This window comes from Palaemon carinicauda, chromosome 9 (genome assembly GCF_036898095.1).
Source record: "Palaemon carinicauda isolate YSFRI2023 chromosome 9, ASM3689809v2, whole genome shotgun sequence".
In the NCBI taxonomy this organism is placed as follows: domain Eukaryota; kingdom Metazoa; phylum Arthropoda; class Malacostraca; order Decapoda; family Palaemonidae; genus Palaemon; species Palaemon carinicauda.
Window position 1 is genome coordinate 149492661 of NC_090733.1, and position 16097 is coordinate 149508757.

Consider the following 16097-nt stretch of genomic DNA (forward strand, 5'->3'; position numbering starts at 1 on the left):
ACTGGAGGGGAAACTAGAAAGATGGAGATATGCCTTGGAGAGTAGAGGTTTAAGAATAAGCAGGAAGAAGACAGAGTATATGACAACCGAGATGGATGGCGACCAGCAAACAACGATCAAATTAGGCGGAGGAAACATCAAAAGGGTTCATAAATTCAAGTACCTTGGTTCAGTGATCGACAATGGGGGGAACATGGAAGAGGAAATTAACAACCGGATTCAGTGTGGTTGGAACAACTGGAGGAAGGTGTCTGGTATCATATGTGATAGGAAAGTCCCTATAAGATTGAAGGGCAGAGTGCACAAGGCAGTGGTCAGACCAGCAATGACATATGGATTGGAAGCAGCACCCCTAAAGAAAACAGAGGGTAGAAAGTTGAACGTAACCGAGATGAGGATGCTTAGGTGGATGAGTGGAGTAACCAAAAAGGACAGGGTTAGAAATGAACATATTAGGGGTACAGTAAAAGTCACTGAGGCATCAAAGAAAGTGCAAGAGGCAAGGTTAAGATGGTATGGCCACCTGATGAGAAGAGAAGGGCAACACATGGCAAGAGAAGTGATGGACGTGGAGGTGGATGGAACACGAAGGAGAGGAAGACCTAAGACCAGGTGGAGAGATTGCATTAGAGATGATATGAGGGAGAAGGGAGTATGGGAGGAAATGACACAGGACAGAAGGAGATGGAAGAGACTCATTAGAAACAGCGACCCCGAATAGGGATAAAGCTGGGAAGAAGAAGAAGATATATATATATATATATATATATATATATATATATATATATATATATATATATATATATATATATATATATTTTCCCATTATTTTCTAGTTTTATTCATTATGCTCTAATCCCTTGTTTAGCAAGAGATACCACGTGAATTCAATCTTCAACTTTCTTGGAAAGCATTTACTAGTGATAATGCTAGACAAAATTCGTTTTTTTTTTTTTTTTTTTTTTTTTAACTCTAGCAAATGGTAGTACCCGATTGCAAGCTGGGAGTGACCAAACACCTACCAATTGTGATTTACATGCCGCTAATCAGTGTTATGCACTCACATCGGTTGATTACACATACAAATGGAGATCGGTGGAGTCACCATGACCCTATATATATATATATATATATATATATATATATATATATATATATATATATATATATATATATATATATATATATATATATATATATATACAGTATATACAGTATATATATACATACACACATACATACATACATATATATATATATATATATATATATATATATATATATACACACATACATACATACATATATATATATATATATATATATATATATATATATATATATATATATATATATATATATAGTTTGTATGTATATATATATATACACATATATTTACATATATGATTGTGTGTTCGTAAGCGTATGTAATTAACACCGCCTGATGCAATTCGAACCTTGTCACTTTCTGTTCAAGACAGCGGATTAGCCTATACATTTTTATCACGGCAGATAATAACACGCGATAAGATAATGAAGAAAGCGATAAAGTCCCTGTGATTAACGACCCAGCTCTTGATCATAATTGATGAGCGATTGAGAAAGACTTCCACTCGTTTTCCTTTGAAACTTAGTGCGGACTAGCGTTCGACTGGCTGAGGAATATTATTGAATACTTCGGCTGGGATACGTAAGCACAGTAAAAAAACAGATGTGGTTTCTTGTATGTTGATTTTGTAAAATGTGATAACTCCATTAGGAGAATAGAATTGCTTCGTAGTATATAGTGACTTTCGAATTTCTCAGTGTGGGATTGAATGTTAGATTTTAAAGGTTTGAAGGTCACCCATGAATGGCAGAGACAAGGGAATTTCGGAAACTCTCGGTGTGGGGTTGAATGTTGGATTTTAAAGGTTTGAAGGTCACCCATGAATGGCAGAGACAAGGGAATTTCGGAAACTCTCGGTGTGGGGTTGAATGTTGGATTTTAAAGGTTTGAAGGTCACCCATGAATGGCAGAGACAAGGGAATTTCGGAAACTCTCGGTGTGGGGTTGAATGTTGGATTTTAAAGGTTTGAAGGTCACCCATGAATGGCAGAGACAAGGGAATTTCGGAAACTCTCGGTGTGGGGTTGAATGTTAGATTTTAAAGGTTTGAAGGTCACCCATGAATGGCAGAGACAAGGGAATTTCGGAAACTCTCGGTGTGGGGTTGAATGTTAGATTTTAAAGGTTTGAAGGTCACCCATGAATGGCAGAGACAAGGGAATTTCGGAAACTCTCGGTGTGAGATTGAATGTTAGATTTTAAAGGTTTGAAGGTCACCCATGAATGGCACAGACAAGGGACTGAGGCAATGTCCTGGAACTGACCATGTATACATAGGATCAGCCTCCATTATCTCTCTCCATCTAGCTTGGACCAGGGAGGGCCAGACAATGCCTGATGATGACTTAGCAGGTATACCTACGGGACCCATTAAATACCTCATCCTTAGCTCACTGCTAGAAACGATCGAGCTTGAGAGCGGATCCGAAACCCCAGTCCAATAGCTCGCGAGGCAGGGACGTTTCCAATAGGAAATGCGAACTTGTTTTTTTTTTTTTTCCCATCTTAAATAATGTTTCTTTTTTCAACTCTTTCAAATAAACCGGTGAGAATCAAACGAAGAAAAACCGTCATAATTCAGAACCCGAAAGTCAAAGCGAGATAATTTGATAGATTCAATATATCCGAATCTCATTCATCATTTACGAAAGGCCTAAGAGACAGGTAAAATTAATGCCCGTATCTTGCTTAGGCCTAAAAGCCTAAATAGAAAGCGGGAAAGAAGAAAGGGGTAACATTAATGGGGCCTAACTCACGGGGGAAAAAAAAGCATAGATTAGATCAGTCTTACACGAGAGATTAGATAATTATGGCATTAGTTGACTACAGTGCGGATTGCGGGTTTTCATTATGTGATACGAATTTGTTAATTTTGCATATTTAGTCATGAACTTATTTATTTATTCGATTATCTATTTGTCTGTTTATTTATATATGATCTTTGTTTATTTATCTTTATATCAAAAGGAATAATGTTATGTCCACTATAACAAGTAACAATATACCTACAGTTTTTCCTCAATGTGAAAAGAAGTCACTTAACTTTTAATTAGTTTATGTGTCAGTATAATTGATTAGAAAATAAAATAAATTAACGTACTAAACTGAGTAATTCCTTCCAAACACAACGGGTTATATGAAAGTTTTCGTATTGGAGAGAGTATTACCGAAATAGGTGGTAATGTGACAAGAGGTAATAGACGCTTTCTGAAAGTCATTTGCTTATCAATAAAGTGAGGAGAGTGAGATGAGAACAGGTGACCAAACCTGTATGAGATTGACTGACAATGGCGAAGGGCAGTAGAGAAGCAGAAATAATATGAGAAATTAGATTTATAGAAAACGAGTATGGAATGCGCTGGTGTAACTAAGGCAGCCAACGGTGATGAAGGTTCAGAAAAAGAAAATGGTAGATAATAAAATATTTATACTATAAAAAGAGGGAAGACGATAAAAATTATACAACGATAAGATGGAAGACAATGATAAAAATCATAGAACGAAAAGATGGATGATAAGAGAAATTATACAACGAAAAGATGGAAGATGATAGAAATTATAAAGTGAAAAGGTGGAAGATGATAGAAATTATACAACAAAAAGATGTAAGATGATAGATATAAAGAGAAAAGGTGGAAGATGATAGAAATTATACAACGAAAAGATGGAAAATGATAGAAATTATAAAGAGATAAGGTGGAAGATGATAGAAATTATACAACAAAAAGATGGAAGATGATAGAAATTATACAACGAAAAGGTGGAAGAAGATAGATATTATAAAGAGAAAAGGTGGAAGATGATAGAAATTATACAATGAAAAGATGGAAGATGATACAAATTATACAACGAAAAGATGGAAGATGAAAAAAATTACACAATGAAAAGATGGAAGATGATAAAAATTATACAACCAAAAGGTTGAAGATGATAGAAATTATACAATTAAAAGATGGATGATGATAGAAATTATACGATGAAAAGATGGAAGATGATAGATATTATAAAGAGAAAAGGTGGAAGATGATAGAAATTATACGATGAAAAGATGGAAGATGATAAATATTATAAAGAGAAAAGGTGGAAGATGATAGAAATTATACAATGAAAAGATAGAGGATGATAGATATCATACAATGAAAAGAAGGAAGATGATAGATGTTATACAAGGAAAAGATGGAAGATGATAGAAATTACACAACGAAAAGGTGGAAGATGTTAGAAACTATACAATGAAAAGGTGAAAGATGATAGAAATTATACAAAGAAAAGACAGAATCCGATAAAAATCATACATATATCAATACGAAAACACAACTCGCTAGTAGTATCTATAATTACAAACCAAGTGACACCAGTAGACTATAGAATTATTCTAATAACGTACGTGCAAAGAAAAATGAAACCCCGAATAGGAGACGAAACAGATATTTCGGATAGAGGCCCCAGGAACGTCGAGGATAACGGTGGCTGATGCTAAAGGGTGGAAGCCCCAGACCTAACTAAAGGGAATAGACTCTCGCCAAGTGAAGGGACCCGAATACTTACGAAGTATTATGAACAGAAATGGATTTCAGCCAAGAAGAGACAACCTCCATTGGCGGAGTGAAAAGGATAATGATATGTATATTACAAGAGAATTATGAGGTCAGATCAAGGTAGTGTTTATACAGGGCCTTAGGTGAGAGGCAATGGAGATCCGTGAGAGGTAAGGTGCGGTGGAGGGAAGAAAGAAAGCAGGCTTAGTGGAAGGATTTTGCACCAGAAATTTATTCTGATTTCTAGGAGGTACGAAAGCTTTCTTTGGAATATTATACGTGAATTGAGGTGTAATATATATATATATATATATATATATATTTATATATATATATACATATATATATAATATATATATATATATATATATATATATATATATATATATATATAATGAATGCATGAGTTGTGTGTGTTTGTTCACTGGCGTAGACATTTGTGTATCTATGTACTTATATAGCCCAATACATATTTAGATACATACGTGTTTGTGTTTGTGTATATATATATATGGGTAGTATATCTATGTACTTATATAGCCCCATACATATTTAGATACATACGTGTCTGTGTTTGTGTTTACATATATATATATATATATATATATATATATATATATATATACACATATATATACTTATATATATATACTTTTATATATAATATATACATGTATATATAATATATACATGTATATATAAATATATATATATATATATATATATATATATATATATATACATGTATATATAAATATATATATACATGTATATATAAATATATATAAATATATATATATATATATATATATATATATATATATATATATATATTATATATATATATATATACATATATATATATATATATATATATATATATATATATATATATATACAGACATAAATTGTAAACGACACATTAATACGTGCATTTTTATATCTATAACAATATATAATAAATGAAAAAAAATTAGAGGGAAAATAAAAACATATTTCATACCTTGATTTGATGCGCTATGCCCCTTTTGTTATTACTAATAAATATTATGAACTTTCAAAAGTATTATAAGTACTTATCAAATCAATAGTTATAATCTTCCAAAAGGTAGAAAAACGATCGCGCTCCAATATCACTTCATAAATAAATGCATCGTAAAAATATTTAGTTCAGTGCAGCCTAATTAATATTGTATTCAAGCATACACTAATATCAGTACTTTCGCTCAAAAAACATATTTTGTTTGGTTATAAAACTTTTTTCACACAACAGTTAATTACTGTAATGTGGATTTTGCGTTTACTAGATCACGGGTAGTAATATATATATATATATATATATATATATATATATATATATATATATATATATATATATATATATATATGTATATAATATGTATATATATATATATATATATGTATATAATATGTATATATATATGTATATATATATATATATATACATATATATATATATATATATATATATATATATATATATATACATATATATTTATATAATGTGTGTATACACATATATATACTTATATATATATATATATACATATAAATATATATATATATAAATATATATATATATATATATATATATATATACTGTATATATATTTACAGTATATATATAATGTGTATATATACATATATATACATATATATATATATATATATATATATATATGTATATATATATATATATATTAATATCAATAACAATAACAAATCCATTTATTCATGATGTAACCTTATCTAATTTACCGAAAGCAATAACATACATCATGCCTTTACCGTACTTTCAATTCTTTGATAAAATTAATTGTAATATTTCATCGAATCTACAAAGACTTTCTTACATTCTCATAACAACTTTAATAAATATACAATATATATCCTATTATACGTTAAATGAGTTTGAAATATCACTTACATAAAAAACGAAAAACCTCTTTGCTTCATCTCGACGTCTTTGCGACCAATTTAGCGACCGAACGAATTGCAATATTTCAGCAAACCTGCAAATATTTCAGACGTTTCATTGGTTACTGTACCTTTGAACAAGAGTAAATATCTGAAAATGTTGATTGGAATTATTATTATTATTACTAGCTAAGCTACAACCTTATTCGGAAAACCGAAATTATTATTATCATTATGACTAGCTAAGCTATACAACCCTGGTTGGAAAACCGGAATTATTATTATCATTATTACTAGCTAAGCTACAACCTTATTTGGAAAACCGGAATTATTATTATCATTATTACTAGCTAAGCTACAACCTTATTCGGAAAACCGAAATTATTATTATCATTATGACTAGCTAAGCTACAACCCTGGTTGGAAAACCGGAATTATTATTATCATTATTACTAGCTAAGCTACAACCTTATTTGGAAAACCGGAATTATTATTATCATTATGACTAGCTAAGCTACAACCCTAGTTGGAAAACCGGAATTATTATTATCATTATGACCAGCTAAGCTACAACCCTGGTTGGAAAACCGGAATTATTATTATCATTATTACTAGCTAAGCTACAACCCTAGTTGTAAAACCGGAATTATTATTATCATTATTACTAGCTAAGCTACAACCCTAGTTGGAAAACCGGAATTATTATTATCATTATGACCAGCTAAGCTACAACCCTGGTTGGAAAACCGGAATTATTATTATCATTATTACTAGCTAAGCTACAACCCTAGTTGGAAAACCGGAATTATTATTATCATTATGACCAGCTAAGCTACAACCCTGGTTGGAAAACCGGAATTATTATTATCATTATTACTAGCTAAGCTACAACCTTATTTGGAAAACCGGAATTATTATTATCATTATTACTAGCTAAGCTACAACCCTAGTTGGAAAACCGGAATTATTATTATCATTATGACCAGCTAAGCTACAACCCTGGTTGGAAAACCGGAATTATTATTATCAGTATTACTAGCTAAGCTACAACCCTAGTTGGAAAACCGGAATTATTATTATCATTATTACTAGCTAAGCTACAACCCTAGTTGGAAAACCGGAATTATTATTATCATTATGACCAGCTAAGCTACAACCCTGGTTGGAAAACCGGAATTATTATTATCATTATTACTAGCTAAGCTACAACCTTATTTGGAAAACCGGAATTATTATTATCATTATTACTAGCTAAGCTACAACCCTAGTTGTAAAACCGGAATTATTATTATCATTATTACTAGCTAAGCTACAACCCTAGTTGGAAAACCGGAATTATTATTATCATTATGACCAGCTAAGCTACAACCCTGGTTGGAAAACCGGAATTATTATTATCATTATTACTAGCTAAGCTACAACCCTAGTTGGAAAACCGGAATTATTATTATCATTATTACTAACTAAGCTACAACCCTGGTTGGAAAACCGGTATTATTATTATCATTATTACTAGCTAAGCTACAACCCTAGTTGGAAAACCGGAATAATCATTATCATTATTACTAGCTAAGCTACAACCCTGGTTGGAAAACCGGAATTATTATTATCATTATTACTAGCTAAGCTACAACCCTAGTTGGAAAACCGGAATTATTATTATCATTATTACTAGCTAAGCTACAACCCTTGTTGTGAAACCAGAATTATTATTATCATTATTACTATTATTATTATCATTTATAGGTAGTAGGTCGGCCAGGGCCCCAACCACCCGTTGAGATACTACCGCTAGAGAGTTTTTGGGTCCTTTGACTGGCCAGACAGTACTACATTGGAGCCTTCTCTCTGGTTACGGTTCATTTTTGCCTTTGCCTACACACACACCGTAAAGTCTAGCCCATTCTTTATACATTCTCCTCTTTCCTCATACACTTAAAATGAAATTACCAAACAATTCTTCTTCACTCAGGGGGTTACTGCACTGTAATTGTTCAGCAGCTACTTTCCTCTTGGTAAGGGTAGAAGAGGCTCTTTAGCTATGGTCAGCAGGTCTTCTAGGAGAAGGTCACTCCAAAATAAAAAACCATTGTTCTCTATTATTGGGCAGTGCCACAGCCTTTGTATCATGGTCTTCCACTGTCTTGGGTTAGAGTTCTCTTGCTTGAGGGTACACTCGGGCACACTATTCTATCTAATTTCTCTTCCTCTTGTTTTGTTAAAGTTTTTTAAGGAGATATTTACTTTAAGGTTACTGTTCTTGAAATATTTTATTTTTCCTTGCTTCATTTCCTCACTGGGCTATTTTCCCTGTTGGACCATCTGGGCGAATAGCATCTGCTTTTCCAACTAGGGTTGTAGTTTGGCAAGTAATAATAATAATAATAATAATAATAGATAAGCTACAACCCTAGTTGGAAAACCAGAATTATTATCATCATCATTTCTAGCTAAGCTACAACCCTAGTTGGAAAACCAAAATTATTATTATCATTATTACTGGCTATGGTGCAACCCAAGTTGGAAAGTAGAATTATCATCATTGCTACTAGCCAAGCTACAACCCTAGTTGGGAAACCCGAATTATTATCATTATTACTAGCTAAGCTTCAACCCCAGTTAGAAAACCTAAACTATTATTATCATTACTAGCTAAGCTACAACCCTAGTTGGAAAATCCGAATTATTATTATTATTATTATTATTATTATTATTATTATTATTATTATCATTATTATTATCTAAGCTACATCCCTACATGGAAAAAAAGAATTATTATTATCATTATTACTAGCTAAGTTGCAACCTTAGTTGGAAGACCATAATTGTTATTATAAGCATTACCAGCTAAGCTACCACTCTATAGTCGGCAAAGCAGGATCGCCTCTCAACAAAAACCCACTAGTTAAGATCGAAAAGATGATAATTGCACACGTGAGCTAATCACGTCCAGATACTTTATTTGTACGTGTTTAAGTTGAGGAGAAACCAAGTAGGAGAGGCGTATTAAAAGACGCAAACTTAACGCACACCATGAGCGTCAATGCTCGATGAATTCAAGGTGGTAATTGCTTTAAGGGCCAGATAATGTCCAAGTTGTTAATGAGCCTATGAGGTTAATTAAGTATGTGATGGAGAATACTATTATTTTTATTATGAATGGATTGCTTACATGTGGAGGGAGAGAAATTAGAGAAAGTGATATTTAGTAAGTCTTTAGATTATCTATTTATTATTAGATTTTCTATTTTAAATGTTAAGCGCTATTACAAAAAAAAATCTATAATATCCAGTATTTAAATGTCTATACAGAAATGGTGCCTGTGGCTACTCAACCTTGTAGTATATAATTGTCATTTATTAGAAATAGAAAAAAAAAAAACCCGAAATCTGTATTTAATTGAAAATTTACTAAGAAATTTCCATACACAAAAATTGGGAATTTTCATCTGAATGCAAAATTTGGTATTTGCATCTGAAAGAAATATTAAGTACAAAATCTTGTCAAACAAAATCCCCTTATTACCTGTATATGGTTTAATCATTGCATTGAAAAAAAAAAAAAAAATCTCCTAGTCTCAGTTTTCACCCTTGAAAAAATTAAATCCGCCATTTCTAGTATTGTAAAGTTATGATACTGCTTACTTTTCAAAAGATGTGACACTAATTTCGATTAATCGAAAAACCCCGTTGGGAGGGTAACGCCCTCAACTCACATTATGCAGTGTACTGTGGGCTTTGCTGAAATGTCTTTGCAGCGTTCTTTCTGACCCTGGCTGCATACTACTTCTTAAGTCTTTGGCTTTAACTCTGTTCCTCTTTCTATCCTTCTATCCAACAACCTTTTATTATTATTATTATTATTATTATTATTATTACTTGCTAAGCTACAACCCTAGTTGGAAAAGCAGGATGCTATAAGCCCAGGGGCTCCAATAGGGAAAATAGCCCTGTGAGGAAAGGAAACAAAGAAAAATAAAATTTTTAAGAGTAATAACATTAAAATAAATATTTCCTACAAAAACTATTAAAAACTTTAACAAAACAAGAGGTAAGAGAAGACAGAACAGCGTGCCCGAGTGTATTATATAGGAAACGTTCCTGCCGGGCGATCTACTGGCCTGAGGTTCGAGTCCCGCTCAAGCTCGATAGTTTCTTGTAGTGTCTGCAACCTTATCATGATTGTGAGCTATGGATGAGAGGGAGTTTGGGGGAAGCCTATAGGTCTACCTGGTGAGTCATCAGCAGCCATTGCCTAACCCTAGACTGGGTGGAGAGGGGCCTTGGGCTCTGATCACGTGTGTGAGTGTGTATTTATATATATAAATATATACATATATATATATATATATATATATATATATATATATATATATATATATATATATATATATATATAATATATAATTTAATATTATATATATATATATATATATATATATATATATATATATATATATATATATATATATATATATATAAAATGGTCGTCAGCTTCTAGGGTATTGTCACTGTCCCTTGCCCCTGCCATTCATGTGTGACCTTTAAACCTGGCGAAATGGAAGAAACGAAGCAGGAATAGGGGTTATGTTGTAGAACCAAAGGTGAATGCAGCCCGCTAACGTAATGAACTAGCCTCTTGAGGAGCGTATGGCTTTAATTCCATATTTAATTTAAAATTTTTCTTCGTTTCCTCTTTATGCTTTCATTTTGGAATTTCTTCAATTCTATATTAATCATTATCCTGTAACACTTTAGTCTCCCTCGCTTAGTGTAAGTCTTCTTATTATTCAATCATAATCCTTTATTAAAAGAGTAAGACATAAGTATATTAGGATAATTAGTCTTTCATTCTGAAGCCTTACTAAGCAGTAAGAGAAAGAGTAAAAGAAAATATGCAAACGCCATTCTATTCGAGTTTTCCTTTCTCATGAAAAGGATTCAAAGAAAACGTTGAAGTCTGTGTTAAAGGGGATTCTTGTCATTTCAATCATTCGTATAATGTGTTAAATAGCGCAATTTTTAAATTTAAGATTAATTCCAGATATGGATATTTAGCAAAGTCTATCATATAGGCCCCATGTCTCGGATTCAACTGAACAAATCAATATAGGTATATTCATCTTCACTAAATATGAAGAAAAAATACATTATTTGATGACCTTACGACGGATAATTGTGTTAAGGATTTTATTATAGCTACTCTCATTATGCCTGACTTATAATGCTATTGATTCTTCAAATTATTTATCAAAATGCCAAGATTTATTTCCAATTGAATTAGGGAAAATTTATCTAGACAGCATAATTGTCAAATTTATATATTGTTTGCATATCCTTTTTACGTTTAACAACAATATTTTCAATAAATTCTCGAGAGCAGCCACTTCAAAATTTTATTTCAAATACATATTTAAGCTAAAATTCTCCAAGAAACTTATTGTCCTGTTATGGTACTCAACAGGAAAATCTGTCATTTATAGATTCGTTTGTTTGTTTCATTTCAGGACAAACAACAATGGGACAGTCGTCTTGCAAATGCCCGGAGCCAGAGAGATCGCTTCTTCCTGAAGTAAGCCTACCCACATTTGATCTCCATAAGCGTTAATTTCATCATAGGCCTACCCAATTTCATCATAGGCCTACCCATATTTGATCTCCATAAGCGTTAATTTCATCATAGGCCTACCCAATTTCATCATAGGCCTACCCATATTTGATCTCCATAAGCGTTAATTTCATCATAGGCCTACCCAATTTCATCATAGGCCTACCCACATTACATAGGGTCCAGCCAGAAGCAAAAACGTTAATCAATTACATCATACATGAATGATTGCGCATTACTAAGTCTAATTAAAAATAAACACCTTTTATTTATGAAAGTCGTGTTTTCCTGAGACCACGGTGCTTATTTTACAAGTATTTGTAATAACTATTTCCATAAAATAAAAGCTATATCAATTCTCATAAAATAAAGGCTATATTAATTCTCATAAAATAAAAGCTATATCAGTTCTCATAAAATAAAGGATATATCATTTCTCATTAAACGAGAGCTATATCAATTCTCATAAAATAAAGGCTATATTAATTCTCATAAAATAAAAGCTATATCAGTTCTCATAAAATAAAAGCTATATGAATTCTCATAAAATAAAAGCTATTTCATTTCTCATAAAATAAAAGCTATATCAGTCCTCATAAAAGCTATATAAATTTTCATAAAATAAAAGCTATACTAGCTCATAAAATAAAGGCTATATCAATTCTCATAAAATAAAAGCTATATCAATTCTCATAAAAAACCTATATTATTTCTCATAAAGCAAAATCTATATTAGTTCTCGTGAAATAAAAGCTATATCAGTTCTCATTAAATAAAGGCTACATCAGTCCTCATAAAATAAAAGCTATATCAATTTTCATAAAATAAAAGCTACATTAGCTCGCATAAAATAAAGGCTATTTCGGTTCTCATAAAATAAAAGCTATATCAGTTCTCATGAAATAAAAGTTATATATATCATACCTCTGTTTTGCTTTCTCACTGGGCTGTTTTCTCCCATTGTTCTTCGAGTTGCACCTTGATTTATATATACAATTATGGAAATCAACGCATTATCAAAAGTGCAACAGAAATAAAAGTCTACCTGTCGACGGGATCGAACCAACGATTTCTCAAATGAAAGGTTGGATTGGTAGCGCCTTTGTCTTCAACTTGAAGAGTCACAAGTTACATCCCAATATAAGGCATATCTTTTTTTCATTTACTGTTAATAATAATAATAATAATAATAATAATAATCATTATTATTATAAATAATAATAATAATATCCCCTATATAATAATTAGCAATTATCAGCATATATATATATATATATATATATATATATATATATATATATATATATATATATATATATATATATATATATATATATATATATATATTGTGTGTGTGTATATATATATATATATATATATATATATATATATATACAGTATATATATATATATATATATATATATATATATATATGTGTGTGTGTGTGTGTATTCATTTCCGGTCACGCTGAGCAGCATTTCCGGATGTATAACTACCCGGTCTCCTTGATTCGCTAGGGAGTAGTCATACCCTGGTGTGAGATGGTACCAGCAAAAGCACATCCAGAAACCGCAACTACCGTGTTGTAGCTATTAATGCGGGAAGGGTTTTATTTGTGTGCATGTGAGTATATCTAAATATTTAGCCGTCATTTTTGACGGGTCGCTTACACTATATATACTAATCTTTTTTAATGGGGGGCATTTGCACCGACTCGCAGCAGTGCCCTTTTAGCTCGGAAAAGTTTCTTGCTGATTGATTCGAATTATCTTGTCCAACCAATCAGCGATTAGGAAACTTTTCTGAGCTAAAAGGGCACCCCTGCGAGTCGGTGCAAATCTGCCTCACTAAAAAGAATTGACTATAATAATAACAACAACAAACCTTTCCAGGAAATACTGGAAGCAGCTAAATATGCAGACACCGGGAAAGTCATAGCCTGGCTTGGCCAAGGAAATCTCGTGAACGTTGCTTCGGAAAGGGGAGAAACGCTCATCTCAACGGCAGCGGAGAACGGATGGAGCTCACTCCTGAAGGAACTCCTCAAGTTCCCTTACATTCACCTTAATACTTATCACACGATCGAGGGAGGTGGGTCCTACACGCCCCTTTGGTTGGCCTCGGCGAACGGACACCTAGATTGTGTGAGGGATCTCGCCAAGTCGAACTTGCAGGTGCGTTATTTGGTTTGAAAACTTCAAAGTTCTTTTTCACAAACTCATTTATTTTCGATGTAGCCAATTTAGTCTTGTTTTCATCGTCTGCTTTGCGTCGTTCTCCTGAATTGATTTAGTTACCGTCTCTTGTCATTTTATGTATTTCTTAGTTCGTACAGTCATTTCTCGTTCCTTATAAAGTCTGTTTAATATGCACTGCAATTTTCCCTTTATTATTTCATCCATGTTTTTTTATAATACCTTAAGTATTCCATGACTACTTTTATTTTACAGTAAGTGTCGAGCGGCGTTCTTTAGTGTTGCTTTTGCCATTGCCTTTACTATTCTCTTTTCATCAGTTTGGGTTGTGTTGAATATCAGCATAATTTTCTGTACTTTTTATCAAGCTTGCGACTGGCCATGTCCCAGATACTTCTATAGTCCACTATACAGTAGTCATGTCAGTTGCCAAAACGTCCCTATAATCATCTTATATAATTTTCCAATTCTCTCTAATTTCTTTGGTGTGGAATAGTCTCTCTTCTTGTATATAGCGGTTTCTCTTCTACAGCTTTCCTATTTTGCCCAAGAATTATGTGTAATTTAAAATTAATAACACCCGATTCTACCCATTGAAAAGGGGTTTTTTTTTCTACTTGGTGTTGAGGCTATCTTAGAATCAAAGTAGTCAATCGATTCATGCAATAAAGATGAAAATTCAACCTAACTTTAACCTATTGTAAATTTGTTTAGCTTTTATACAACTCTGTCTCTTACAGTGCCGTATAGACTTGATTGGAAGTAAATTACAAGACTTGTCAGCAATCATGATAGCAGCAGAGAGAGGTCACTGGGATGTTGTCAGCGAGTTCCTCGAAATCCGCGATACTCTGAGCCCCGAGGAAGCCAACTACATTTTCCCAAGGGCGGCGAAACAAAAGCGATGGAGGACAGGACTAAGAGCACTCGCTTACTGCAACTATTTTGATCTCGATATCCTGAGGCAGTTCTCAGATCAGGCAATGGAAGAAGGAGAGTGGGATGTACTGATCGCCATTTTCAAAGTCAATTTCAGGCACAAGAACGAAAGCATAAACAGGGCACTGTCCAAAGCTGTCAAGGAAGGAGAATGGGATAAAGTCGCCCTCCTGATGAAAGTGATGCCCATCCCAGCCTCTTATAACAAACAGTTTGTCGAAGCAGCGCTCAATGAACTAGATGAGGGAGTGAGTGGGCTACTGAGGGAAAAACCTCTTGACCTTGCAACGCATAACGGAAATTTAATGGTCATTGCAGCGGGTGGGACTAATGATAATATTGCCGGCATCTTTTATAACTGCATTACCTACAGTCAGTACGCTGTCGAGAATGCCCTATACCTTTCGGCAATGAATGGGCGTCTTGAATTCCTACAGCAGATGTTCGCAGGGAAACCACGGTATAAATTCACGTACCACACCATCAGCAGGGCTCAGAAGGCAGCCAGTGAGGCGGGCCACGTCAACGCCGATCGAATTCTCTCGAAGATTTTGGACAAGGAAGCGGAACGTTTTGCCCTTAACTATCTTGGATCCGTACATAATGAATAAACTGCTATTTTAATTTAATGTTGTTATCAATCATTTATGCACCTACATAAATATCGAAGTTTTAAAGTTTATTGAGCGTAATTGCCGTCTAGTTAATCTAGAAAATATGAAAACTGTCATGAAATTAGTCATCTCAGAGAGATATTTAAACTATTTTT

General features: G+C 32.7%; 1 protein-coding gene across 1 annotated transcript; it reads left to right on the forward strand.

Annotated features, from left to right (window-relative positions):
• The first annotated feature begins 1567 nt into the window (after positions 1-1567).
• LOC137646926 (uncharacterized) lies at positions 1568-15957 on the forward strand. The gene is made up of 4 exons (XM_068379996.1): positions 1568-1699; positions 12093-12157; positions 14087-14368; positions 15130-15957. The coding sequence occupies exons 2-4, from the start codon at positions 12104-12106 to the stop codon at positions 15937-15939; spliced, it is 1146 nt and encodes a 381-aa protein (XP_068236097.1). The 5' UTR covers positions 1568-1699; positions 12093-12103; the 3' UTR covers positions 15940-15957.
• Positions 15958-16097: the final 140 nt, after the last annotated feature.